This window comes from Epinephelus moara, chromosome 6 (genome assembly GCF_006386435.1).
Source record: "Epinephelus moara isolate mb chromosome 6, YSFRI_EMoa_1.0, whole genome shotgun sequence".
NCBI classification, from domain to species: Eukaryota; Metazoa; Chordata; class Actinopteri; order Perciformes; family Serranidae; genus Epinephelus; species Epinephelus moara.
The window spans coordinates 27,259,677-27,286,907 of NC_065511.1; the positions used below are offsets into that span (position 1 = coordinate 27,259,677).

Sequence of the window (27,231 nt, forward strand, 5' to 3'; positions counted from 1 at the left end):
ATATAGCGTTTAAGGATAACAGGAAGTATCATAATACCCAGATATTGCAGGTTTATCTGATATGTGTGGTAACAAGTTGCACTGGTTGAAAGTTTAATGGGCATGAGTAAGTGCAATTGACATTAATGACTGTTGCAATAATACTGATGTTCACCAAGCATTGATTCTTGCTGCTAAAATAACCTTCAACAAATACACAAATGTTTTAGTCGTATCCGGTTTTATTAAATAGATACAGTAGAGTTTGACGGGAATGTTTGGGGTAAAAAACATTTGACAAAAGTCTGGATTCTTCTTCTTCTTCTTCTTCTTCATCCAGAACATCACAGCTGAATGTACTGTAGCCTCTTGAGCCTAATGAATACATCATAGTTTTTTCTATTGACTGGAAATGAAGTATTCAGCCAGTACCAATGAACCAAGGTCAAGAGGCCACATCTAAGATTGCTGAAGCCAAAGGTTGTTCGTTACCTGCATTTGTATATGCATGACTCACCTAAATGACAGATGTCTATGATTTAGAACATGAAAACATCCTGTGATAGTAACTGTTAAATATTTACATAGCCACAATGATCTGTGATAGATGATCATTACCGATTGGCCAACATCAGACTCAAAGCCACAGAGAGGAACGGCAACAGCCCACCATAAATGGCAGCTGCCCCTTCTTTTTCCAGACAATGCTCATACCTCTCAAAGTCTACCTCTCTGGCTGCACACACGTGATCAACACGGCAGTCTCTGTTACACTCCGTCAGGTCATAGCTGACAGAGTTGAACTCGTAGTACTTCTGTAGGTAGCAATGATTATTAGCAATACGCTCCAGAACCTGATGCATGGAGGCTGGGGAGGCGTCTGGTACTCTGAAACTCTCTGTGAGGCGATACTCCTTCTCCCAGCGGCCGCGGGCTGCATTAGCGTGTGTCAGGTTCAGATAGTGTGTCACCACATCCTGCGTGTATTCAAACAGGTGGTTTAAGAAACAGAAACCAGAACAATATAAGCACAAGTTGCTTTTATGGAGGCTGTTTATTGCAGCTTAGAAAGACTCCTAAATATGTGAGTGGACATTATACAGACTGGCCTTTACTTACTTTGACCAGGAGTGTTTGAGTGTCATATTCAAAGACACGGATCCCAGGGTTGTTGGCTCCATCCACTACTCCAGGAAGAGTGGTTTTCCATGGTGTGACACCAGGGCTGAGGAACATTGTGCTGATAGGAGAGCCTGTAGAAACAGAAGGGCCATCACCTCTGATTATCACAATATAATGTGCCAAAAAGTCATAGGGAACATCTGGACACTAAAGGGTTCAGTGGGTAGAATTTAGGAGGATATACTGGCAGGAATGGAATATTATTAGAATCATGTTTTTGTTACCTAAGGGTGCTTTCAGACCTAGAGTTGTCTTGCTTTGGTCCGAATCAGGGACTAATTTTGTTACTAAGTTGCATAATTGCCTAGAGTTGGTTCGTGTTCTCACGGCAGCATTTACAAGCGGACCAGATCAAATGCCTTGTGCCAGAAAGCTGCTCTTGATTGGTCAGAAGGTTGATTTTAGCGCTGGTTGCCGTGGACTATGTTTTTAGTCAAACTCATGTTTAACCCAAACAATGTGTAATGTGACTGCAGTTGGTTCAGATCGAGGGCGGAACACGTTCTCACCACAAATGAACCGCACCAGAGTTTGTTTGTAACCGGACCGAGACCACCTCTTCAAGAAGGCCTGATCTGGTTGTTGATTGCTGTGTTCACACCTGCCCAAACGAACCGCACTTAGGGGGCAAATGAACTTGAGTTCAATTGAACCAAACCAAACAGGGCAGGTATGAAAGCACCTTTAGAATGTTTATATTGTTATTATCGTTTAGATCGCTGTTTATATATACATAGAGAGAGGGTCCTCGTCTACAGTAGCCCAGAACGGACAAACCAAACACTGGCTCCAGAGAAACCATTTTATGTTTTCACGTCAGCCATCGTAGTTAGCAGCCCCTCCACGACGAGCAGCGTTGGAAAAACACAGATTTTTAGCGTGAAACTATTCTATCCAGTATTTTTACCAGTTTTAATCGCCCGGTTTGTTTGTTCTGGAGAGGAAGAGACCTCTGTGGATAATCGGCTCATGGTAAAAACCACCTGAACAATGAACACCGAAGTAATTGTAACCGGGAGAAGTTTCATCTGATTGCAATCTGCAATCCTCACAGCTAGATACTACTAAATCCCCCTAAATCCTACGCACTGTTCCTTTGATGTATTAGTCTCACTGTAAAGACATTGAAAAGTCTGACCTTACCCTTTGAGTTGTAGAACATTCGGAAGCTGTCGGTATGATGATGGCCAAAGAACTGTCCATGTATGACTGAATGATGCTTCTGGATTAAATCCAAGTATAGCTTGTTGAATTGAGGCCTGAACCACGGCTTGTTTCTCTTCTTCTCGAAGAAACCTGGGGGAACGTGGCCGATGATGTACACCTGGTAGATAAAACAAAGTAGAGTTAGCAAAATGTATTTTCTTATCTATTTTTTATTCACATTAGTGTATGAAAAATCATCTTATGTCTATTATTTCAGTTTAATCATCTTTTTTCAAGGCATGACTTAAAGTGGGCTTGGATTAGGGAGAGTCTGCTTGTGAAAATTGACCTCCTTCCCATTAGATCAATTTTCATTAAGAGGATGTAAACTCAAATCTTAGTTCCTGTTAACCTTAGTAACCAGAGTTAAAAGGAGGAATAAGGAGTTCATTACTCACTGAATGATTTATTGCCCTCTAAACTATAATTACAACATGGCACTGAATCCAATTTAATTTAATTGTTGTGAGGCATGGATAGAGAAGTAGCTACTTTGCCTTTTCTTTGTTGTTGGCAGCCTCTGTAAGAACCCGATCCGCCCAGCTAAACTGGCCTGCTGGGTCCTCCATGTCCTGGGTCACCTTGTTCTGGTCATAGTAGAGATTAGTGTTGAGGACCAGCATCCTGAAACCTGCTCGATTTAGTAGCTTTTCTGTGTAATATCCACCTGTTTAAGGAAAAATATAGCAGAAAATACATGACACAATTGGACGTGTGCTTTCAAATGTATAATTAATTGATTCTTAGGAAAGCAATTACAAAAACAGCATCACAGGAGGCTCTATCCACCTTTTATAAAAGTCTCTCTGGACTGTGGCTCCAACCAGTCCTGCCACATCTCTGCTGTTCCGTTATATATGTAGTTTGGGGCTGCTGGAAGTTGGCTCTTTGGGTGGTAGTCATGGTTACCCAGGGCAGAGTACACTTTAGTTTCTAAGGAAGGTTTAGCAATTATATGAGTTTAAAAAATGATGGTAATCTTTGATATTTTCTCCCTTAAAGGTCTCGACCTCACACTCACCTGGAAACACCTGATTTATAATGTGTGTTAGGTTGCTGATAATGTGGAGCACTGCTTCTTCACCTAGATCTTCATTAGGTACATGTGGTGTGTCATCTCTGAAAAGCAAAATAATACAAAGCAGATAGTTTCGGGATTAAAGGCGCAATAGGAAAAGTGATTATTTTTTGGGCTCCACTATTGGAGAGGGTTTATTAGAGATGAAATGGGCTAATTCACAGTGGAACAGTTGCTGTGCCCCTATAGTGCATGACATCTCGTAAAAACATAAACATGATGGTTATGAAGCCTTTCTCTCTCTATAGATGGACTTGGGACTCAAGCACCAAGCGCCATTAAACACATTATAGTCAACATAAAGCGCATACATACCCTGTCCATACTATGAAGTCCGGATCTGGTAGAATACTCTTCATGGCATATACAGAGGAGTTTATAAGGAGCCATGGCGAGTCACAAACATAATCTCCATACTTCCCCGCATTGACCGCAGGTTGTTTGCCGCTTGATGCGCACACAAGTTCAGGATTATCGCTTAGTTTGTATGTTGGGTCCCAGTGCAGATCCGTGATGTGCCAAAAGTTCCCTGGAGAAAACGATGCGTAATTACGCACATGAAGTTGTTTCTGCACTATGATAGGAGTTGTTCTAAAGAAACATTTTAATGATGTAGTCTACAAAAATATAACCAGGCTACATACCTGACAGCGCGAACAGCTCTTTGAAAAACAGACAAAACAGGAGCAGCCTCACTGCGGACATGTTGAACTCTTCCAGGAAAGCAAAAGTCCGAAAAAAGTCAAGTACGGGTTTAAGAGGTAAGTCTATAAAGGGCAAACAAGATAAGATACAGGATACAGCTGTTTATGACGCGTCTTTGGCCTGAGGGTGGTCCATTGCTGATTTCTCTGTTATACTTTATAGACTATTTAGTTCCCTCTTTTGTTAAAATGTTATAACCTACCCCAGATAGTTTAATATAGTCTACACCTGGAAAGAAGTGCAAACGTCAATGTGTATTTTTATGAATTAAAAAGGAGAAGTGTAGTCGCAATATTAACACATTTTTGGCAGCAAGCCCTGAACACACCCACAGCAGTACGGCAGGCGATGAGACAAACTTTCTGCATCATGTGGAAACACTCCAGTGATTTGATCCAGAGATTGAAACGCTGTACTGACTACGCAATATTTAAAGGCTACAGATTGGCCATAAAAGGGAATTAAATATACTAATCCGGGTACTTCAGTGCCGAATCCCTCCATGTAAACTATTTTTATATGGGCTAAAGATACAATCAGGAGGCTTGCTTTCAGCCTGCAGTTGTCCATTCTGGCATGAAGCCTAAATTATTAGTTTACAGGAGAGTGATATGGGTTTTCTGCAACACAAACAAGTGCATATGTTTCTTTTCTCTTTGATCGGTGTGTTAACGTTACAATTTTTTGTGACATTGTAGCTTAAATATAATATTTCATTAAAAAAGTAGAATAATTCGAGTTGCATATGTTGCCTTCAGGTGATGCTCGGACTTCCCGCAGCGCAGATTGAAATTCATAAACTAATTGTTGGAAGCAAATATTTCTCCTTAAATCGATTTTTGTCAATATCCTAATCAAGCAGAAGAACATTATTAAAAAGTTGACAGGTATTGATCAAAATTGTTAAACGCTTGAGAATATTGTGCCTATCGATATTTTGTAAATGTACCTTGTGCCACCTAACGTTTACTAAGTGAGAAATATGTAGTGATTAATAATTTGTGAAAAAAATAAATAAAAATAAAAATAAAGAAAACATAAGAAAAATCGTAGTGTAGCCTATATTCTCACAGCAGTTGCCACTGATGCAGCGATAGGATAGTACACACAAAATTTCCGAGAGGAGTCGAAGGCAGCACAACCTGTCTCTAAAGGCTCTCTGTTTTTAATGCCCCGAGCTTTGCCTTTGAGGTACTCTATTCTCTAAGGCTGTGTGCCGCCCCTAACAAGCTATACACGGAATATTTCTTGTAAACAGACGCTAAAAGTATATTTAGGGTCACTGTTGAGAGCTGTAGTCGCCACAAAGACGTTACTTGTACAAATCCAGACATGACCGACTGTCTGACAAGCAAAAACCAGGGCAAAAAAATGCGCCTACACTCTGCTGACAGGTTTCGCGCGGGACTTCTACTATGCGCATGCGCTGTATATTGAGTTCTGCGCGCGGGACTACAAGGAAGTCTGCAGAGCTGCGTGCGGTTGTTGTCGCTGCCACACAGAGTTAATAACATTTCAGATTTAATTTTACTAACCTACACACACAGAGTCGACATGTGGAACCAGGGTGAGTTTAATGTTCGCACTGCTGCGTTCATGAAGTGTTGAGGTCGTTTTGTTGACGTTGTGTGGCTGCGGCTAACGTTAGCTTAACAACTAACTGACCTCTTTGTTGTTGTGTGTTTGACGTTAACGTCAGTTGGTGAAAACGGTTTGTAATGGGAGGAATAAGTGGCTCTGTCACTGTCTTTTTGTCATTTCAGGAGGGTACAGTGAGTCGGGTGTGGGAGGAGGTTACACACAGTCTCCAGGAGGCTTTGCATCACCTGCCGCGTCCCAGGGAGGAGAGAAGAAAGGGGTTTGTACTGATGTCTACACCACAGCTTCTTTGTTATCAACCTATCAAAGGCTCACCCCCTCTCTCGCACTACTGTGCACTGACAGAAACTATCTGTGTGTATCTTTTGCAGAGAACTCGTGCCAATCAGATAATCCCCTGCACAGTGTCCCAGCTGATGTCTGCCTCCCAGGCTGATGAGGCCTTCAAAGTAGGAGAAGTAGAAGTTGCCCAGGTAAGCTGAAGCAAAGCAGGGAGCACAACAACAATAAATAGGTGCCAGTAGAAGTAGGTGTTAGAGTCTGATGGCTGTGGAGACAAAGGATCTCCTGTGTTCAGTCCTGCAATGCAAAGAAATAAGCCCATCACTATGGCTGCTTCTCTGTCCTGCCATGATGTCTCACCACAACAGTCCCCACTGAAACCAAGCTCCTGCCAAGTGCTGAACCTGCTGTCTTTATCAGCTTGTCTAGCCGTCTCTTGTTCTTCTCCGTCATGCTGCCTCCCCAGCAAACTACGGCGTACAGGAGTGCGCTTGCCACCACTGCTTGGTAAAACATATGCAGCATGTCACTGCACACATCAAAAGACCTAAGCTGCCTGCTATCACTTGACCCCTATCATTTATTTCCTGTTACATTGTGGCCTCTAAATGGGGGCATGACAGAAATATCAGAGTTGTGAAAGATGTCTAACACAATTTCCCCGAGCCCTTGTAGATGTACAACAGTTTAAAAACTAAAGCATTTTCAATTTTCAAATATATAAAAACACAAGAGCAGCAGACCCAGAGTTGAAAGCTTGAACAAGTAAACGTCTGTTTGAGGAATGACTTAAATGATTAATCCAGTATCAACATTGCTGCTAGAGAGTTGAGCAACTGAAAACAAAACAATCTGCCACTATTTATTAGATTTCGTTGTTTCCTCAGTAATTCCACAAGGTGAAATGACAAACATTTGTAAGTTCTAGGCACTCAAATGTGAGGGTTTAGTTCTGTTCTTAATACAAAAGTAAACTGAATAACTTGCGGGGTACACCTTGGACAGGTCGCCAGACTATCACAGGGCTGACACATAGAGACAGACACCTATTCATACTCGCATCCACACCTACGGACAATTTAGAGTCACCAATTAACCTGCATGTCTTTGGACTGTTGGAGGAAGCCGGAGTACTTGGAGAAAACCCACGCTGACACAGAGAGAACATGCAGACTAATTTGGTGTATCATGTACTTAAGAGATGATACACTACAGCATATTGATACAGAGAATGTAGCTATTTAACTGTCTCAATGTCACTGTTGGTTCATGTTCTGTGTCACAGGTGACCATTGTAGGTATCATCAGGGCCACAGACAAATCCATGACCAACATCCAGTACAAGGTAGACGACATGACGGGTGCTCCAATGGATGTGAAGCAGTGGGTAGACACAGAGGTCAGTGACGGGTCTTTTATCTTTACACAAACAATTTTAAAATATCCTGCTGATGTATTACACTCGGTTATCTTTTGAGAGAAGCATGAATCATGTACTGTACAATGTGTATGAGTGGTGAATAAAACCCATTACCAAGAAGGTCACATTCTTGGTGGTTTCCTGTTCAACAGAGGTTGATAGACCACTTTAACGGGTGGATTATTTTGGGTATAAGATCATTTGTTTGGCTCCATAGTTATGAGATTGACTACTGCTGTCTAGTGGCTGCTCAGCAATAAGTTTCACTTCTCAAATTTATTACTAACCGAAAGGAGTTTTGTTTCATTGGAAGGCATTAAACGCATCCCATTATCAATACACAGTCATGACACAAAATACCAATGTGCATGAGGTCACGTATGTAAAATGTGGAAAATATATATATATACATATATATGTGTATGCATATATATATATATATATATATATATATATATATGCAAGGATAGACACTAATGCCAGCATGAAGTACAAATGTACGATCAAGACCCAGACCAAATGTAAAGTAATGTGAATTGCTGTGGCAGTAATGCTGTGGCAGTAATCCCTGCACTAACTCAACCTACTCCTGTTGAGAGCCTGAGCATTGTTTTCTCCTTCTTGTTTAGAAGCTGTAGCATATATTTTTGGGGGGTAAACTACATAAATCAAGCCCCTTAGCAACACTGTTGTTTTGGTTTATACAGGACCCCAGTGTGGACAGCACTGTCCTGCCTCCTGGCACATATGTCAAAGTCTCTGGCAACCTGCGCTCCTTTCAGGTGAGTTAACTGTCCCAACATCCTCTCTACAGTACCCAGAAACAAAGAGGAACTTCAAGAACTCTTGTGAGGCCACATGACCTTGTGACATTAAAGTTGGCATGTTACAAGAACTTTTTGTTTTAGTAATTTTATTCTTATGGACCGCATTGGAGTTCCTCTTTGAATTCAGCTGTTTTACAACCTAGTGGTGAATCTTTGTCTCCTTGTCTCAGAACCACAGATCTGTCGTGGCATTTAGCGTCAGGCCACTGGAGGACATGAATGAAATCACCTCACATATGCTGGAGGTTGTTCAAGCGCACATGATGCTAAGCAAATCTCAAACCATGGTGAGAAACCTTAAGCATAAACCTCCGCAGTTTTTATTGTTGATTTCAAACACACATTGAGAAAGTTAGGTTACATCAGTTTATATCACATATTAATACTACTGATGTTAAGGAATGCTTTGTTTAAGTTAGAATTGAGAAAATCAGCTAAGTAAAAACATGCATCACTTTTAAGACACTGATAAACTGCAAAAATACATCAATCTGAATCTGAAAAGCTGTAAAGTGACATTTTTTGGACAGCAGTTATCTGAGGAGAGTATACTGTACCTGGTTTCAACATGCAACAAAACTGTTGTGTATTGCATTTTCTCTTTTCAACCTTTTTCCCATAACGCAGAAATGCAGAAGTCAAATTTGCTATTGTCACATTTCTTAGTATCTACCGTCAGTCTATCTTTGGGGATTTTATCTGTGCTGTTATGAGGAAACTTTTCAGCACAATTTATTTTTACTTCTGTTCCAGTCGGGTGCCAAAGGAGGAATGAGCAGTGACATCAAACCCATGTCACGACCAGGCATGGATAGCATGGGTAGTAGCTACGCAGGTGCTATGGACATGACTAACAATGGCCTAAGCGCAAACCAGAATCAGGTGAGCCTAAATCCATGTGTCCTGCATACTGACCTAACTCTGAACATGAATGTTTTAATTGTTATTAATGAATTTGACTGTTACTATTTGGCAATGAAATATATTTTAAATCTTTTTCCTTTTTTAAACCCCTAAAAAAGCCTTTCAAATTAATCCATGAACAGTAATATGCTGCAGTCATGATCAAAGCAAGCTGTGAACTAGTTAATGTTCCCAAGAATATAAATTGTCACTGATTTCGTCACATAACGCACAAGATACTCATCAAACCACATAATGCTTAGTGTCTCATATTTCCTGTCCCTCAGTGGTGGGTAGTAACACGTACCATTTACTCGAATATCTGTGCTTTCTTGGAAAAGAAAACTGAAAATAAATTGTCCTTCTTTTTTTTTTAAAAAAAAAGATATTTTTTGGGCCATTTTGCCTTTAATGGACAGGACAGGTAAGTGTGAAGGGGGGAGAGAGAGAGGGAGAGGGGGATGACATGCAGCAAAGGGCCACAGGCTGGATTTGAACCCGGGCTGCTGCGGCAACAGCCTTGTACATGGGGCGCCTGCTCCACCACTAATCCACCGACGCCCCTAAATTGTCCTTCTAAAGAGGTGTTGTTCTGCAGAATACTTTATACTGTTACTTGAGCACCTTTGCGATACATGTACTTATGACAATGGGCTACATACTTCTTGCTACTTTTACCCCGAAAACACACCAAGTAGTGATGAAGTGCAGGATGTCACATTAATTACATTCCTCTGCGGCTGGGAGGCATGTTCATGTGTTTCAGGGTTGAATTCTGGGTAACACAGGTCTACGTTCCGAATTGCATACTTTTTCTTTTTACTTTTAGTAGGTACTGCAGCTGCCCTTAAAAAGTACGTACTGTTGCATACAGTATGCACACAATCACGACATACTATTTTCTCATAACATTACGCCCCAAACTTTGAGCCTCTTGCTTTTATATATCTGTTACCTTGGAAACAAACGTCATTTACCAGGTTCGACATAGACAAAGATCAACCCAAAAAGCTCTGCTGTTGTTACCTTGCAACATGTGTTGTTTAACTTTAAAGCTACAACTGCAGAAATTGTAGATTCGAACATATTATACTTGTGACAGTGAAATTACATCTGCAGTTTTCTGTTATTTTTATAGTTATGCCCTTTTGTTGTTGGTGATATTTATGATTATTTTGTTCACTTAAACAATTAATATTCCTATTATTACTATTCCACTGGTCATCAGCTACTTGAATGTGCTGTTAATCAGCTGTCATGTGTCTGCAGTTCAGTCAATGTGACGTATCGTCCGCTGTGCAAAGGATTGTGGGTCAGAATATCCAGAATAGCATGCTGGCTTGCTACAAAATCAGACTGCATACTGCATTTGACATACCATGTATTAGGACATAATAAATCTCTGCTGTACTATATAGTATGGTAGTATGGGTATTGGAACGCACAGTGTGTGTACTGATTGGCTGTGGCTGCAGTTTGCTGCTAAAGGTTTAACCATTACCCCCTTTAAGTTTGACCACACTCTACCACAGACTCAAATTGCTGCAGCTCCGAGCTCTAGCCATTGGCTGTCAGCTCACCACAGGCCGCACTTTCTGCTGCTTGTTGTACTTTCAGTGTCACCAATACATTTAGCTTTAGCTATAAATGATTTTTATATTTGGCTGAACTAACATGCCTGACAGCAGTTGCCCGACAGCAAGCAATAAGGTAGCCTACAAGCAAAACTTTGACTTCAGTCAATATAATTATAAAGAAAGAATACTTTTACTTGAGTACGGTTTTTGTTTACCCACCACTGCTGTCCCTCCTCACTGTAACTCCTCTAAAAGTTACATGAAAATAGCTCACTCATAAAAATCAGTAATGGTTTGACAATGTTCTGTCTTGACGGACACTTGTTCTGTTTTAACATGTCCTTTTTCATCTCACAAGGTGCTGAGTTTGATAAGAGGCTGCCCAGACCAACAAGGCATCAGCATTCAGGACCTAAAGCAGAGACTCGGTACCATGAGTCTGGCTGCCATCAAGTAAGAGAAGTTCAGCTTTAAGTTGTAAAGGGATAGAAATATCCTTTGTGATTTTCCAGGGAATTATCACAGTAGAGTTAAGTTACTGTGTTGCATCCATAGCACACATTCTAACTAAGCTGAAAAGCAAAGCACTTCATGATTTGCATTTTGGTCACATAGAGTTAAGTTTAAGAGAAGACAGAAAGTGAGCAAGTTGAACGAATTACAACATTAACTACGTCGTTTTTCAGTCCTCTTTTACATAAAGTTCAGAGTCATGCTTTTTCACAAAAGCTAGCTTGACCACACATGTCGTAAGGGTGCACTCTCACACCACTGGATGGCTTTATCAGTTAAAAACAATCTGTTGCGTGGAAGGGATGCTGCAAACACCTTCCAGGAATCCCACTTATATTGTCAACTACAGGAACTGTGTAGCTGTTATTTTTGCCCATGTTAAGACTAAAGATGAAGTGGTTTTTAAAAGAAATGACCAGTGAACCAGCAGTCAAATTATTTTCTTCTTAAAATTTGGCTTTGCTGTCAAATAGAAGATTTGTTTTTGTTTTATTGTATTATTTTATGTGCATTAACTCTGACATGACTCAGATTTTATACTGTCATGTATTAAAAGTCTTTGTTCTTTTCTGAGTAATTTTTTAAATCTCTTGTGAAGCACCGCAGTCCTCGTTCTGTGTAAAAGATTTAAAGTTAGTATTCCAAGTGTATCTGCAGCTAATGTCAGGCTTCAGCAGTTAGTCAAATCAAGTGGATGTCATTCAAAGTTACATCCTTTTTACTGCTAATTTCCCCCTCTGTGTTTCCTCAGACAGTATCTTGTTTTGCAAAACCCTGAAATATTGAATTCATTATGTGAGACCAAGAAAAGGAGCAAATTGTCATATTAGTCGCCAGTTAATATTCATTTGATTGACCAGTTGTTGCAGCCCGTTTTCTAAATCAAACAGACAAAGAAAAGTAGTATTTGCATTGCTTGAAATTCATATAAAAAGGTGCTTGAAAAAGATAATTCATATTTCTCTTTGTGCTCTCACAGGCAAGCAGTGGAGTTCCTAAGCAATGAAGGTCACATCTTTTCAACCATCGACGAAGATCACTTCAAATCAACAGACAGTGATGAATAAACACCTTCACCTTGGCACCAGTTATCTGAGTTTAACCTGATATAATTCATTGGTATAGGTTTTATAACTCTAAGCTATCAACTGAATCACACCTCTCGTTAATGCCGCAGACCTGCGTGACATTGTGTGAAACCCTCTGATGTTGGTTGAAGAACACATGGTTTAGGTGACGGTAACCTTTTGGTTTACACATCCTGTATTCCTGAGGTTGCTTCTGCTGTGTTGCAAGTCCCAAAGGTGTTGCTGTTGAAGAAGCCTCTGTTAGCTGTTCATGCTACCGTTCTGTATTTCCCACCTCTCCACTGTAAAGCATTTTGTAATTTTAAAGATTTGGATCGCACATGCTACATTTATTTTTGTCTGTGTAACTTTATCTCAAAATTAATAAACTACACAAAACAGTCGGGTTACCTGCCAGGAACTCTTTTGTTTCATAATTTACACATACACTTTTTGATTAATATTTTTCTAACTTGATAACACAGTCCGTACGGTGTGCTTAGATGTTATTCAAGCTCTTTTAGTTTTACATATTTTGTTGCATTGAACCCTCCCATCCACTCATTCCCATGATAAACAAGTAGTTTGTGCAAATTTATTGAAATTTTGTATTTTTACATGTGTATTCACAACTTTTAGATGTGACATTTCACAAACTGAATCTTGCAAAAATGTTTGGAAAAAAACAACACGTAGGTCTTGAATAGATTTGGAAGCAACTTTTTATGACGATACATGTCTTAAGTACAACATAACTCAAGATACATAAACTACACTATGTCTGTAGTTGAAATAATTAAACATTAAAAGAAATGGAGATAATACACAAACAATCTTTTATATTATTTTATTATTTTTTTGGCATTTGGGCGGAAAACCCACCAATGAGTCATTTTAATAAAATTCAGCTTAAAACAAAACAGGATTAGACACCAGGTCTAGCTCCTTTTTGTACTCTCAGATCATTAGTTTGCTGTGACCGCCGGGGGAGCTTCTGCTATTCTATTACCACTATGACCAAATGCTGCAGAGGTGCCATTTTGTGATGTTTGTGGTTAAGACTGTTGCATCCCAGCGAGGACTGATATGAGCCCTTGCAGTTTAGAGTCTGTTTATATACTGTAGGGTGGTGCCATATACATCACATGCCTGTACAATAAAATGTTCCTCTGTGAAGCTTATAAATATGCATTTTTTAAAATAAGACATTGGTTCAACTCTGGTAATATTGAAGGCTGTTGTTTGTGGTGTCATATATAGTCTGTATAATACTGCAGGGTGTTGCTGTTGTTTTCCTTGTTATTGTATAGAAAACTGAAAGCTACAGCCTCCAAAACTACCACGTGGTTAAATCAACGACTTGCTTACAAGTTTGAACAAAGAGCACAATAGTATGATATTTCAACAAATACTGCAACAATAAACACTACAAGGGTAGTACTTGATCAGAGTTTGTGGGTTGTCTGCTGTACATGGTGACAAAGCCACAGCATCATGCAGCCTTGAAGATGAAGCATAGAAATGAATGGAGACACAGTTTCGCTGACCACATTAAAACGGTGGTGTTACTGTATGTTCTGTGATACACTACAAGATGCTACATTGACATCAAATACTCATGTGGGCAAACCCTTGCTAAATAAATTGTCCACACAACTGAAGGAGGGCCAGTCCTTTTGCCATACGTGCACTTTGTGTGCACACTGAAAACGAGTAACCAAACACTATAAATCTTTCAAATTGTCTCAATGGTCCTCACAGATGCAGGATGCTATCAGGAGGTTATAGCTGAATATAGTTAAACCAGTTAAGTTTTAAGGTTGCTTGGTCCGACTGTAAAGCCTCACAATATAAGAACGCCTTGGTACATTGTATTTAAGACAGGAGAGCTTAAAAACCGCAATATGACATTTTCTTTCATCACTCTTAAAGATAAGCTCTGCAGGATTTTCCTAAAAAAAACCCAGTGATTAGACTCAGAAATAATCCCTCTCAATCATCATGTATGACTCAGCAGAAGTTTGTGGTTTTGTATTTTCTGCAAAGACCCTACCCTCTTCCTGTTTTTTTTTTTTTTTTTTTAATTTTCAATGGTTGGGACATTTATGGGTGTGTACCCCCACAGCACTCAGGTGAGGCCGGGGCTTTAGCATATAAAAAGGTAGCAACTAGGCGCCAGTCTGGAAGCAGCTGGCATCCACACACAGTGCCAAAAAGAAAAAGCCAAAGTGAATAAAGAGTTGGCTTTAACTTTCACTTTTGCTGGCGAGTATGTTAAACAGGAACAGAAAATCCTGCACAGTATACTTTAAATTCTGTTCCCACCACACATTTGTGATATTTTGCTGTTGCGGTCGAACATAAACTTCAGTAATACATTACATTCTCTTGCGCTGTCTTCATCATCGTTACAAAACTGTCATCCACAGTCTCATAGTCATGGTCGCTGTCCACATCTGCTGCAACGTGACACTCTCTCTCCTGATTCACTGTGGGAGGAATATGAAATAATTTTATATTTATCAAACAAATCCAATGAAGAGACAAATTTTTTTTGATGAATACAAAAATATTTAAACACTTAAATAGTCACAAAAGTTTCACTTCCTTGTTTATATGAACATGGGCACTGAAGTGTCTTCCCCAAACACTTCCCTCATAACATAAATACAAGAGCACTAAATGTGTATCAATTTGCATCTGAAAATAGTCCCAAAGTAATGAACCATTTGCTTCAGCCTGAGAAACATCGTGTGAAATGCTCAACATTAAAACATCTTTCAGTGAAATGAAATAAAAGCTTAAGGTCTTGGCTTGAAATGGGTATCTCTTTCATTGTTACAGCTTACTGTGACAAGAAGTTATAAACCATCAAAGACAGAAACTCCATCACGAGGTTGGTTGTCCCTGCAGTGATCAATGTTGTTGCAGAAAAAAGATTAAGATTTTTAAAAACATATATAACCTTTTCGTTATTTAAGATAAAAACACCAAATAAGTTTTGAAATGACTACCACATCTTGAATAGTTTTGCTATCATCAATGCCCCTCGTGTTTAAATCCTGAATGTGGACCATGTGATTGTTTGTTTGAATTATCCTCTGAAATGAGACGTAAAATGGAGGAATTTACAGTGCTGGAAAAAAAAATCTAGTCTTTATTAAAGCCATTGTTTCATAACATTTCATTATGAATATAACATTAAATGAAACAGTGAGACTGAAACAGGTTAATCTTCATTTCAATACGACCAGGAACTTTTGTTAAAATGTCAAACAACCTGGGTTGAAGTTTGTAGCTGTTTAGATACAACATTGTTTTTTCAATGAGGAACTAAAGCAACATTGTGCATGTGCGTGTGCGTGTGAGTGTGTGTGTGTGTGTGTGTGTGTGTGTGGTTGTGTACAGAGCATAACATGTTTGCAATGCTGACTGTCTTGAGCAGTGACAGAGCTATCCCCAACTGACCTCTTGACAAACATTTCAAGCTAGCTGCCACACGGCTTTAGCTTGCTAGCTTAATGTTGACTCAAATTAAAGCTATTAACCTTCGACTTTTTAGTGAGTGTGTGATTTCTAAATGACAAATAACTTCCAAGCTTTCAATACAAAAAAACCCCCCACCAACATAAAAAAATGATCTCACATCAATTTTTTGTGTGTTGCACAAAATGACCAGTGCAAAATAAGCAGGACGTGAGGCCAACTGTGATCTTGACATAATGTCACAGCAACCTCTAGTGTGGCTGTAATATGCGCTGTGACAACCAACCCCGGTCTCCCCTTATCGATCTGCACAAAGTGTGCAAGTGAGTGGGCAGGTTGGAAAGTTTTGTTGGTCTTTTTTTTTTTTTTTAAATATCATGATAAGAATTATAGAAAACCTTAAGAATTAAGTGTTATGGCTTAAACCTACATGATTCTGCTAAAACAACCTCACCTTTTGTCTTCCGCTCCTCCCTTTCAACATAAGTGTTTGGCAGAGCCTTGCCTGTTGTCATTTCAGCTGACTGCTTTCGGGGTACGACTGGTGGAGGCTGATCATCAAAGATACCCTGCACAACAAGAGGAAGTCAGAAATGTTCAGCTTAATTCCACGCATCACTTGTCCACCGCAGCAAAAAGTGGAAGCTTTACTGCTTTGAATAGTCTGAGAAAGTTTGAGATTTCCCGAAAGTCATACTGAGAAATATTTCTCTAACACAGAAGTTGCGCTGTGGTGTGTTCTTATAAATAATTTCAAGAAGACATGTTAACCATGACAGCTCAACCACAACACATTCTGAATAGCTCTTGGGACCTTGAATACATTTAAGGGCATAGGTTTTATTTGAATGGGGGTTGGGGGGGGGGGTCCTCCGCCAGAAGATTTTTGAGCATCAAATACTTAATTTCTGGCTTCCTGGTGAATTTTTATGCACTAATTTGTGCCATTTCTGCATCAATCTATAGTGTAAATGTCCTTAATTTTGTCAAAATAAAGGTCCTCTGCTACTCATGTCTTTATTGAGAGGAAACAAATGCAAATGTTCTAAAAACTGAGGAGGATTTGTCCCCTGCGCCCATCCCTCCCCCTGAAATCTACACATATGCAATTATTGTCATACTTACTGGAGGTGGGGGAGCTGGGGGCCGTCTTTTGCTATTTAAAGTCAAATTAGCCAGCTCCTTGGTTGGGATGCCTTTGTCTTGTCCATGTTTGGACTTTTCTGCTTTGGATGATTTCTTCGAGGATTTTGATGATTTTTTTGCTGACGTCGAAGTTGACAGATTTCGCTTTGGTGGTCGAGGTGGAGGAGCTGCATTTGAGTTCCCCTGTTTGCGAAATTCATAAAAGAACGTGTCCGTCACCTCTGTAACCCTGTTCACGTGGCATTTGGGTGGTTGACCGCATGGCCATGGCAGGGGGTCCTTGGTAAAATAGACAGACATCGAGAGCCACTGGGTTGGGATCTCGAAACAGTGGTCTGGGCTGTGTGGAAAGCTCACCTGGATGGTGGGCTCTAACATTGCTCCCTCTATTCTGAGACACGCAAATCCAACTAGTGGATCAGTCTCTAGTTCAGTGTCCCGGCTCACCACTTTAACATCCAGGGGCAAAGTGAACTCCTTACCCAAGTCTCTGAGTTTGTACTTCTTGTTATCACCCAGTACCTCCACAAAGTGACCCTGCATGTACAGAGGCAGAGGAACCTTCTCTCTCTCATCCTCCTGCTTGACTTCCTCCTCCTCATCATCATCATCATCATCCCCATCATCTGGCTCTTGGAGACGCTGACACAAGAGAGCCTCGACGGACTGCGTCTCTCCCTTGCTGCCTCCACAAGGCAATACCATTGTTTCGCAGCGAATGACCTCCAGCTGTTCCCCCACACTGAGGCCAGGCAGGCCCTCCTCCTCATCTTCCTCACAGTTCTTTGTTACGCTGACCTTCAGACCCGGTGCCTGGATCGAAGCAACATACAGCTCATACACCGAATTAAACTCTCTTGGCCGCCTCCGAAATCTTCCACCATACTGCTGAGATACCAGGAAGTACTGCTGCGCCTTTCGGCTCTTCATGCTGGATAATAAAATCATGGCTGAGGTTCCTGTCTTGTGGAAAATCAGGTGGCTGCTCTTGCTAAGTTCTGGCAGCCAGCTGCACTTGAACAGAGAGCGGGTCTCTGGGCCTTCCAGTACCTCCACTACAACAGGAAAGGATTCATCTGGCTGGGAGTGGACCTCTGTCAGACTGAGCGGGGTCACGAAACTCGCATCCTTGCACACATCGGTGACGTCGACCACATCCACCTCTAAGCTGGAGGGAAACTTCAACACGTTCTTCCTCACTGTACAAAAAACAAGAGGATTCATGTTAGAAAATGTAGAAAAGCTACTCGATGGAACTGTATTAACTAAAACCAGAACACACTGAGGTTTATCAGTGATAGAAGACCTTTACTAGAAGGAGAAGTACTACTAATAAAAGTATAAAATACAGTGTAAAAATACACCTGCATTCAAAATCTATGGCAGTAAAAGTTCGGTAATATAACCAACAGCAAAATTAAAGTCTCAAAAATGGTGTCATCATTGTGCAGGTCCCTGTGAGTATTATACTATTATAAAGTATATTAAAATACTGATCACTAATGCGCTGATGTTGGTTAAAGTGGTGCTAATTTAAACTACTTTATTCACTATTGGGTAATTTAATCTGTTACAATTACGATTCTCTGGACAAATCTCCTCAGGTCTACTGCGTTTCACAGAGCCATTACAGGATGAAATTCTTCACCAAATCATGTCACTAAAATAAATACCAGAGACGCTTTCAATAAAACATTAAAAGATTACTTAAGCAGTTAACCGTATTAACAAACAGGAAATTAAGTGATGAAATGAAATGATGCAACTTGTGAAATCTTGCTTACAGATTTTGTTTGAAGTGTATGACACTATGTGATTCTTTGTTGCTTTTTTGTATGTAATGTGATTTTTGTATGTATGTGTATAATGTACATAATGGTTTGTTAAATTGTAAACTAAACTAAACTTATCTGCCAATCTGTCCTTTTTTCAGATACGAAGGACACGTTCAATCTGAAAACGCCGTGCACCATTTTGCTCCTTGAAACGGCGTGAGAAGGTATGCAACAAGCTCTGAAGTACGTGTTCTCTTGTTTGGTGGTTGTGTCAAAGTGTTACCAAATAATAGGTGAAGATTTTTGGGGGGGCTGACGCAGGTGGACATGTCCCTGTGCCATTGTCTGCCCCAATTAAAACATGAGAGTAGCAGAGGACTTTTATTTTGACAAAATTAAAGACATTTACGCCATAAATTAATGCAGAAAAGGAACAAATTGGTGCATAAAATTCACCAGAACGCAGGGAAGTTTTCTGACAGAGGACCCCCCCTAACCCCCCGTTTCATATGTGTCGCCCTTGTACCCAATCAGCACAACGGATCCAACTTAAGTTTTTCACAAATACGTCCACTGCAGCTTGGTGTATGCAATAATTGAAGACATTTGTTTTTTATAATATAAGCCACCTGCACAGCTGCCACAGTTGCTTGTGTAACACAACAGGGTTTTCAACGCAGCTCCGTTTCAGTTTAAATAAACATTTTGCTGTGTTTCGTTGGGGCTGAACATCTGTGGTGGTGTGGGGCAGGGGATTATCAGTGCCAGATGGTGAGACTTGGGCCCAGCGTTCCAGTTTATAAAGCTCTGGTGGTAAATGTGGCTTTAGTTCCTCTTAAGTTCTTCCCTTAACTTTGCTGAGATGCATATCACAACACCCTCACGCTATCTTCACTGCCATGCGCACCTTACACTTCTGATTCCACTGACCTCCTCTCTCCGTGTGTGTTTGTATATTTGTTGTGTATTTAATTAATCACAGACTTTAATAATTTTGTATAACTTTTAAAGACGTGGCCTTATGAGCCAGGCTGTGACACATTGCATCATATTTGATGAGCTCATCATTGGTTTTATACAAGGGCATAGGTTTTTTTTGAGCAGGCCAGAAAACGTTGAGGATCAAACACTTAATTTTCTGCATTCTCGTGAATATCTATACACCAATTTGTTCCTTTTCTCAGTTCCATTTATGATGTACATATCTTTAATCCTGTCAAAAAAAAAAATCTTCCACTACTTTCATATTTCTATTGGGGGAGAAACATGCACATTCTAAATACTGAAGGGGATGTGTCCTTTGCATCCCCCCAAAATCTACACCAATGGTTTTGTAAAACCTTAATCTGCACATAACTACTAACTTTAAACTAAGAAATAAACGTATCGATATAAGTCAAATATTTGCCGTTCAAAAGTAGTGAGGTATGAAATAGCATAACATGGCCGCACTCATGTAAAACTACTTCAAAATCACATTTGAGTGTAATAGTTGACTAAATAAAAACTTAAATTCCACTTTAATTAACACTCAAATATATTAATGTACTCTAATCAAGAGTTAAACGATGTGAAAATAATAACCTATTATGTAAGTAAGATTCAGATAACTTTAATTCTCTTCAAATAACAAAATAAAAAGTAGGTTATTCTCACAGTTCATGATGGCGTGGACCTGGTATATTGGACTGAGGACAAGGGGCCGATCACACTTTGTGGTGTTGATGAAGCGAAACCTTCGACTGCATAGGCAGGGCGAGGACATGATCTCCCGCAGAGTGAAACGCTCCTCGCTTTCACACTCTCTGAACTCTCCTTGCAAGGAGAATGGGATAGACACTTCTGCAGAGGCTTCCTGTTTTCCTTGAATATGGCAGCGCAACTGATCCTCTTCCCCCTCGTGCTGCTTGATAGAGAGCACGGTCAAAGCTCTACCAGCCCCCAATGTGAAATTGCCAATGGTTATCTTGGAGCGGCTGGTGAAAGTGAAGGGAAGGCAGGATTCCAGGCCCACAGGCCTCAGGCTCATCATCTCCTCGATTGTACTGTACGGCATGTCCTCCGGAACAACCTTGAATAAACCTGAGAAACAGCAACAAGTGTCAGTGGTCAGCAACGTAACAAAATTAGCTGTTCTCATGAGAATCTTGTTGACAGCTCAGACCAACCTGTGTGGCTGATAGGTAGCTCAAACTTCTCATTGTTGCTGATGTCCTCGCAGCAAACTGATAGGAGCTCAATGTTGATGACCTTTATCAGATCCCCAGTAGAAAAGCACACTTCACTCCCAGAAATTTCATATATAGACCCTGAAATGGAGAGTGAGAAACAGAACGAAGACGGATATAAATAACCAGATCAACAATCAATGTGCAGATATATTAAGTATTAATAACAGATCTTCTTATTGTTCTTAATTGGGATGCTTACACTAAAGAGAAATATTTCTTTTTACCAAACATTGATAATATAAACTATTCAACTCAAACAAATACGCACTGTCTTATTGGCTGCAATAATGTCTGATTTGGGCTTGAGACAAGAGGGAAACATGTATACTTTATAGATATAAACATATGCAGTAGATACAGACAGACACAGTACAGAAATCCAGACACATTATGATTTGTAGTGGTCTAATCTCTTCAGAAAATCTTTTATCTCCTTAGCTTTGTCCTCATCTGCCCTCACAGTTTCAGTTCACAATGACTAAAACAACCAAATGCCTACCTTGGAAATACACTCCAGAGCAAACTTGTAGAATTTTTGGCAGACAAGAGTTGTCCAATGAAGCGATGAGTTGTTGAAGCGGCAAAGCAGTCGTGCCTGCCATCGCTGCTGCCTCAAGTGTGCTGTGATCAAAAATGAAGGCAGACAGCAAATGGCAAGCAAAGCATAAAATGAGGTTGCTTTCTCAGTCAAAAACCACAAAAGTGAATGAGGAAGTTACAGGAGGTGTTTGCACAGTGCTTGCATTCACAGGCGGAGGACAAGTGATAGGACGTGTGCATTATTATACTGTGAAGTTGTGAAAGAAGGTGTTTGAGTTATTTCTTATTTAATTGATTGTGACATAGAGTCTCGATTAGCTGTCACCCAGAGAAATAGACCGAGATACTCTAAGCTTTATAGCCTTATAAGGAAATGTGTCAAAATGTACATGTGTGTGTGAGAGAGTGTTGGACCTGCAAATATTACAATGTGTACAAAAGGCATTCCTCATTACGTACTCACCTGTTAAATGGACAAAATCAATTCTCTGTTAACACTGTTTGAAGGTCGAAAAGATCCAAAACACCACATTTTGTCTTTGCATGTCAAGCACACTAACAACTCAGTGGCTTGACCAAACACAAAGTTTTTAACAGGTAGCAACTATATGGACAGATTACGAATAGCCAAATTTCAAAGAAAGGACAGACAGAGTGGGGAAATTTAATTTTACTAAGTGTACCACCCTTGTATCCAAATTTATTGGTCCTGATGCACCTCAAAGTGCCCCATGACACATCCCTCACACATGTAATTTACCCTCTGCTCTCTCAATCTACCTCAAACACATAGCAGGAAAAGACAGCACATTTACTTCCTTCTGTTGATTTGCACTGTCGAGTAAACCAGGCCTCCTCCCCTCTTCGTGACATGATGAGGCAGCCCCTCACAGCATCTGACAAAACCCACGACACTTTCCATATCAAAGATCAGCCTGGTCTGTTGGTTGAATCTCTTGAGGGGTTTCCCCCCCCTTTCCATGATCCAACTTAGCAGTACCACCTCTCATCAAATGCTAGCCTGACAACACTTTGACTCGTGTAGAGGAAATGGCGTAATGCTCTTGCATCAAAAATAAATATCTGAGATCTGAGAATATCTTGTGTTGCTTTGGTTCGCAAGCCACTAGTTCTCCACAACAACAACCCAAAAAAGACACACTTGACAACCATTGGTTCTGCAGCACATAGCTATTTTGAGTAAGAAATCTGGGCTCTGAGGACCTCTAGTGGTTGTTGAGGGAACTCAAAGTTGTTCTCTACTGTAATTGCCCTCAGTGATGCTAGCACAGTATGCTCATGATACTCTTGGCCACTTTCAATTTTATTAGGCACATTATGTATTTTACTAACTTGAGTTGGTGGTTAAATTTGGACGCTATGTGTTTGGACTACAACTCCCAGTAACCCAGAGTGACGGTTACCCATCATGCAGCTCGGCCATGAGAAGATGAGGCAAGATGGCGACTAAAACAAGCAAAGAAAGTGCTCCTCCTTTTGATTGTCCATCATGGTGAGCATATGCACATGCTAAAGTTGTAACCGGTTGTCTGTGATGCAATATCAGATGCATATAAGCACAGCACTCATATCCCTCATCTTTTACTGAGAGAGAAGATTGTAGTTTCTGTAAGCTAGCGTTAGCAACCTAGCAAGCTAGCAAGCTAACTCGTTAACGCCGCTATTAAATTAGTAATGGCGTTGGATGATGTTTATTTTAAAGTGTGTTTTCAGGACAGTGCTTCGTATTTTTAATTTCAAAAGTGATAGTTGTGATTAGAAGAGGTTTTGTGATATAGATAAGGCATTTTATTATATAGCCTTTGCCTTGCTCTTTGATAGCGTTGCTGTTCCAAGAACGTTAGCTAGATGATGACCGATGTTAACGTTCCCATTAGCTTATTGTACAGGTACAAGCACTTGTTTTTGTGAATTTACCTTTAAGCATAACAAGAGAACAAAGCGAAGCTATTCAGCTATCGCTTGTAATGATCAATTGTGCATAAACTCGTGGTATGTAGTCTGTATAAATGTTGTAAACGGTCACCAACTGATGTCTCTCAGGGCAGGCAAGCCGCCCCAGGGGCTGCATCTGGACGTGATGAAGGGAGACAAACTGATGGAGGTAACCGGAAACTGGGCCATTTTTACTCTTTACATCATCTCAACGTTATTGTGCATTAGTGTCAAAGCATGTATAGATAATACTGTGGGAGCTCCCTTAGTTGAATGCACCAGATACGAGCCTGACAGTCCACTTTGTCCCAGCTGTGATGCACACTGGGACTGTCTATGGCTGCACGGCTTCAAACGGTGCAAGAGCAGCAACAGCCCTGAGATTTAAGCTTTTCAGTGGGAAGCAACACTGTTAAGTTATGGCTCAGAGGCACAGAGACATAACAGACTGTTTATGGATCTCTCTGGAAGAGTGTTTGAATGACCATGATTCACTGAAACTGTCTCTCCCTATAGAAACTGATCATAGATGAAAAGAAGTACTACTTGTTTGGGAGGAACCCAGACTGGTGTGACTTCACCATCGACCATCAGTCATGCTCACGTGTCCACGCTGCCCTGGTCTACCACAAACACCTGAAGAGGGTCTTTCTCATAGACCTCAACAGCAGTAAGACACCATTCACAATCACATCTTGTTTACTCATTTTAGGCTGTATCTATAACCAGTATCTGGCATGGTTTGACATACACAGGATAAAAACTACTATTATTACAATACTTACGTCACAATACAATATTATTGCGATTTCAGATGTTCTGCAACTTCTGTTTTTATCTAATAACATAAAGTTTTCAGTCTGTTCACCTCACTTAAGTCATTTTTTGCAGCACTATTTATCTAGTCAAGTAGTAGTATTTGATTTTATTATTCTAATAGGCTACCAAAACTTTAATCACATTTGATTCAGTTCAACAGGCCACACTTTCACAGTTAACATACGCCACTCTCCTATTCATTGTCATCGTTTTAGCTCACGGTACTTTCCTTGGACACATCCGTCTGGAGGCACACAAGCCTCAGCAAGTACCCATAGACTCTACAATATCTTTTGGGGCCTCAACAAGGACGTACACCATCAGAGAGAAACCCCAAACCCAAGGCACAGCCGGCACAGGAGACAGTAAGACAGGAGAGGACGAGGAGCTGAAAGGACTGCTTGGGCTTCCAGAAGAAGAGACAGAGCTGGAGGTACATTTAGTTTCTTAATAATAACAATATTCTTATGCTCTTAAGCATAAACTACGTAACAGAAAAAAATGGCTGTCTTGTTTCCTGATTATCACCTTTTTGCTTCCAAATTGCAGTTTTATAGATGCACAACAACGTTTAAAATATATTTTAGTGCTTTTCTTTTCTATAGTTATCTTTATTAAGTGTAATATTTTGCATTTTGTTTTAATCCTCAGAGATCATAGATTGTATGATCAGTGTTAACACAAAAACTAAAATCTCGAGATTGATCTGTTTATGTCTATTGCTCAGTCTGGTATAATGTCATGTTGTAAAGTAGTATTATCTTTATCAGTGCAGCTATATTACACACATTTTTCTTTATCTGCCTGTATCCTGCCAGAACCTGACAGAGTTCAACACAGCTCACAACAAACGCATCTCCCTACTGACCATCGAGGAGGGTAATCTTGAAATCCAGAGGCCTAAGAGGAAACGGAGGAACTCCAGGGTTACCTTCAATGAAGAGGACTCCATCATTAACCCAGGTACGAATCAAAGTGAAGGCAGTGCTGAAAGAAACACAAAAACTCAGTTATACTTTAAACAACTGCATGTTTAAACAATTCTGTTGCTTGTAATGACAATGCCAGACCAGACTATGTTTTGTGGTGGATTAAACTCCTTTCTTAATAGTGTTGTGAAATTGTAGAGTCTTGTGTTAAAGTTTCACTGCATGCAACTGAGAAGGAAATTAGAGGATTTTGCGGTCATGTTTTTAAATATATAACCGAGCTATATTGCCAAACAGATATTTGAGATTCTGCTTTTCAAGAGAGGAATTGCACTCTGCAACAGATTGTAACACTTGTCTTTAAACTCTTACAGAGGATATAGACCCCTCAGTGGGACGCTTTAGAAACATGGTCCAGACTGCTGTCATCCCCATCAAGGTAAGCTTTGGTTTTGTTATTTAAGAACTTCTGATTCACTTGGTATATTTCAGCAGAAAGGCGAGCTGTACCCAGCATGCCATTTGGCGGTTTAACAGTTAACAAGGGTCCCTTCTCAATACACTACACAGTGTGTACCGCTGGTAGTAGTAACACACTACTAATAAATATGTTTTGTAGATCTCAAGAGCTGGTACTCAACACTATACTACACTGGGTCCTCAGCAATACAAAGGATACGTGTGACAACAATAGGCTGATTGTCTTGAAATTCGTAGGACAGACAGACACAAAAAGTCTCTTCCATTTTAGTTAGATGAGTGATTCTGATTTTTTCCAAAAAAAGATGAGTAGGGTTCTCATAGTCTTTTATAACATATTGATGGTTTGCAGTGGGTTATGTGTACGTTTGTGACCTGCAACTTAGAAAATGTGTAATGTCAGGAGCTACGTGTTAGAGCTGGGCAATAAATTGACTTTTAATCGACTTTGAACACAAGACAATGGAGATAAAACCATTATTAGGTCACGTTACATTTCGCAATGATGCTCTGGTTTTGTCTTGTGTTATGAATCCACTTTCACATTTAAATAAACAGAATGGCGCTTTTACTTCCACGTTACATTCCTGCTAATGCACTAATATTTGCAACAAATAAGAGTGGTCCTTACTCTCAGTGCATCACATAGAAACAAAATATAAATAAAATTGTACCAAAATATTTTACCCACAGTTGAATCAACAGATCACTGCTTTTACTTTGTTCCACATTGCTACAAATTAAAAAAATCTTTGCATCAAACTAAGACTAAAACACAGTTCTTCGTCACCTAAATTCAGTCCCTCTTCCATGGATACGCATCCCCCTGCATTTATTTTATTTTTTTTTACAGTGGTGGTGGGGATTAATGGTAACGATACGGGAACATAAGCGACATTATTCTTCTTGGCCTTCATGTAGTCATCGTACTGCAGATTGTGGTGGTTTTTTTAGGTGGTTTAACAAGTTGTGCTGCTTTTAATGGGGACACAAGTCACATGCACTTTTTGCATATGATTTGTTTTCTCAAGTGTCCAAACAGCAGATGATGACGGTTGCATTTCATTTAGCCATCTGCAGTTGCAGAATTCAGGAATGTTTTTCATAGGTTGCTGCTGCAGGGTGTGCGCATAGCGGCATGACAGCTCTTCAAAAGTGGAAGCTGGCTGTTGGTTTTGAAGCACCTGATTTGATTTGCAGCAGAGTTTTCTATGAGTGAAGCACCCATTTTAAATGTCATTATCGCAGTCGATCATGTTCATTTAATTATGGGAATCCAAAGTCGTCATGGTAATTATTATTCAACTAATTGGCTGGCTCCAATTGCAGATTAGGACTGTGTCTGCAAAAAAGTTATGATGTTATAACTAATGCCATAGAGTGAATCGCTGTGGATATCTGACCACACTCACATAAACTATACGTTGTACAGAATACCGAATTTAAGCATACAGTGGGGCAAAAAAGTATTTAGTCAGCCACTGATTTTGCAAGTTCTCCTACTTAGAAAGATGAGAGAGGTCTGTAATTT

The 27,231-nt window shown here is 40.1% G+C and overlaps 4 protein-coding genes across 4 annotated transcripts in view; 2 read left to right on the forward strand and 2 right to left on the reverse strand.

Annotated features, from left to right (window-relative positions):
• Window positions 1–62: 62 nt before the first annotated feature.
• Window positions 63–4,486, reverse strand: smpdl3b (sphingomyelin phosphodiesterase acid like 3B). The gene is made up of 8 exons (XM_050047044.1): window positions 4,090–4,486; window positions 3,761–3,974; window positions 3,389–3,486; window positions 3,157–3,300; window positions 2,865–3,034; window positions 2,305–2,485; window positions 1,099–1,232; window positions 63–956 (listed from the first exon to the last, which is right to left on the reverse strand). Exons 1-8 carry the CDS (start codon window positions 4,148–4,150, stop codon window positions 594–596), a joined length of 1,365 nt encoding a protein of 454 aa, XP_049903001.1. The 5' UTR covers window positions 4,151–4,486; the 3' UTR covers window positions 63–593.
• Window positions 4,487–5,559: 1,073 nt separating this feature from the next.
• On the forward strand, window positions 5,560–12,742 carry rpa2 (replication protein A2). Its single transcript, XM_050047048.1, has 9 exons — window positions 5,560–5,717; window positions 5,914–6,008; window positions 6,121–6,222; window positions 7,317–7,430; window positions 8,159–8,233; window positions 8,449–8,565; window positions 9,032–9,160; window positions 11,117–11,211; window positions 12,251–12,742. The coding sequence occupies exons 1-9, from the start codon at window positions 5,705–5,707 to the stop codon at window positions 12,336–12,338; spliced, it is 828 nt and encodes a 275-aa protein (XP_049903005.1). The 5' UTR covers window positions 5,560–5,704; the 3' UTR covers window positions 12,339–12,742.
• A 133-nt stretch (window positions 12,743–12,875) lies between these two features.
• themis2 (thymocyte selection associated family member 2) lies at window positions 12,876–21,615 on the reverse strand. Its single transcript, XM_050047032.1, has 6 exons — window positions 21,476–21,615; window positions 20,914–21,054; window positions 20,402–20,827; window positions 16,950–18,169; window positions 16,279–16,393; window positions 12,876–14,827 (listed from the first exon to the last, which is right to left on the reverse strand). The coding sequence occupies exons 1-6, from the start codon at window positions 21,576–21,578 to the stop codon at window positions 14,706–14,708; spliced, it is 2,127 nt and encodes a 708-aa protein (XP_049902989.1). The 5' UTR covers window positions 21,579–21,615; the 3' UTR covers window positions 12,876–14,705.
• Window positions 21,616–22,920: 1,305 nt separating this feature from the next.
• Window positions 22,921–27,231, forward strand: part of ppp1r8b (protein phosphatase 1, regulatory subunit 8b) — an 8,318-nt gene continuing 4,007 nt past the window's right edge. Inside the window, exons 1-6 of the mRNA XM_050047047.1 lie at window positions 22,921–23,029; window positions 23,581–23,641; window positions 23,989–24,142; window positions 24,507–24,724; window positions 25,110–25,254; window positions 25,595–25,659. Coding sequence (XP_049903004.1) covers window positions 22,977–23,029; window positions 23,581–23,641; window positions 23,989–24,142; window positions 24,507–24,724; window positions 25,110–25,254; window positions 25,595–25,659 — 696 coding nt within the window. The 5' untranslated portion in view covers window positions 22,921–22,976. The remainder of the gene's footprint in view (window positions 23,030–23,580; window positions 23,642–23,988; window positions 24,143–24,506; window positions 24,725–25,109; window positions 25,255–25,594; window positions 25,660–27,231) is intronic.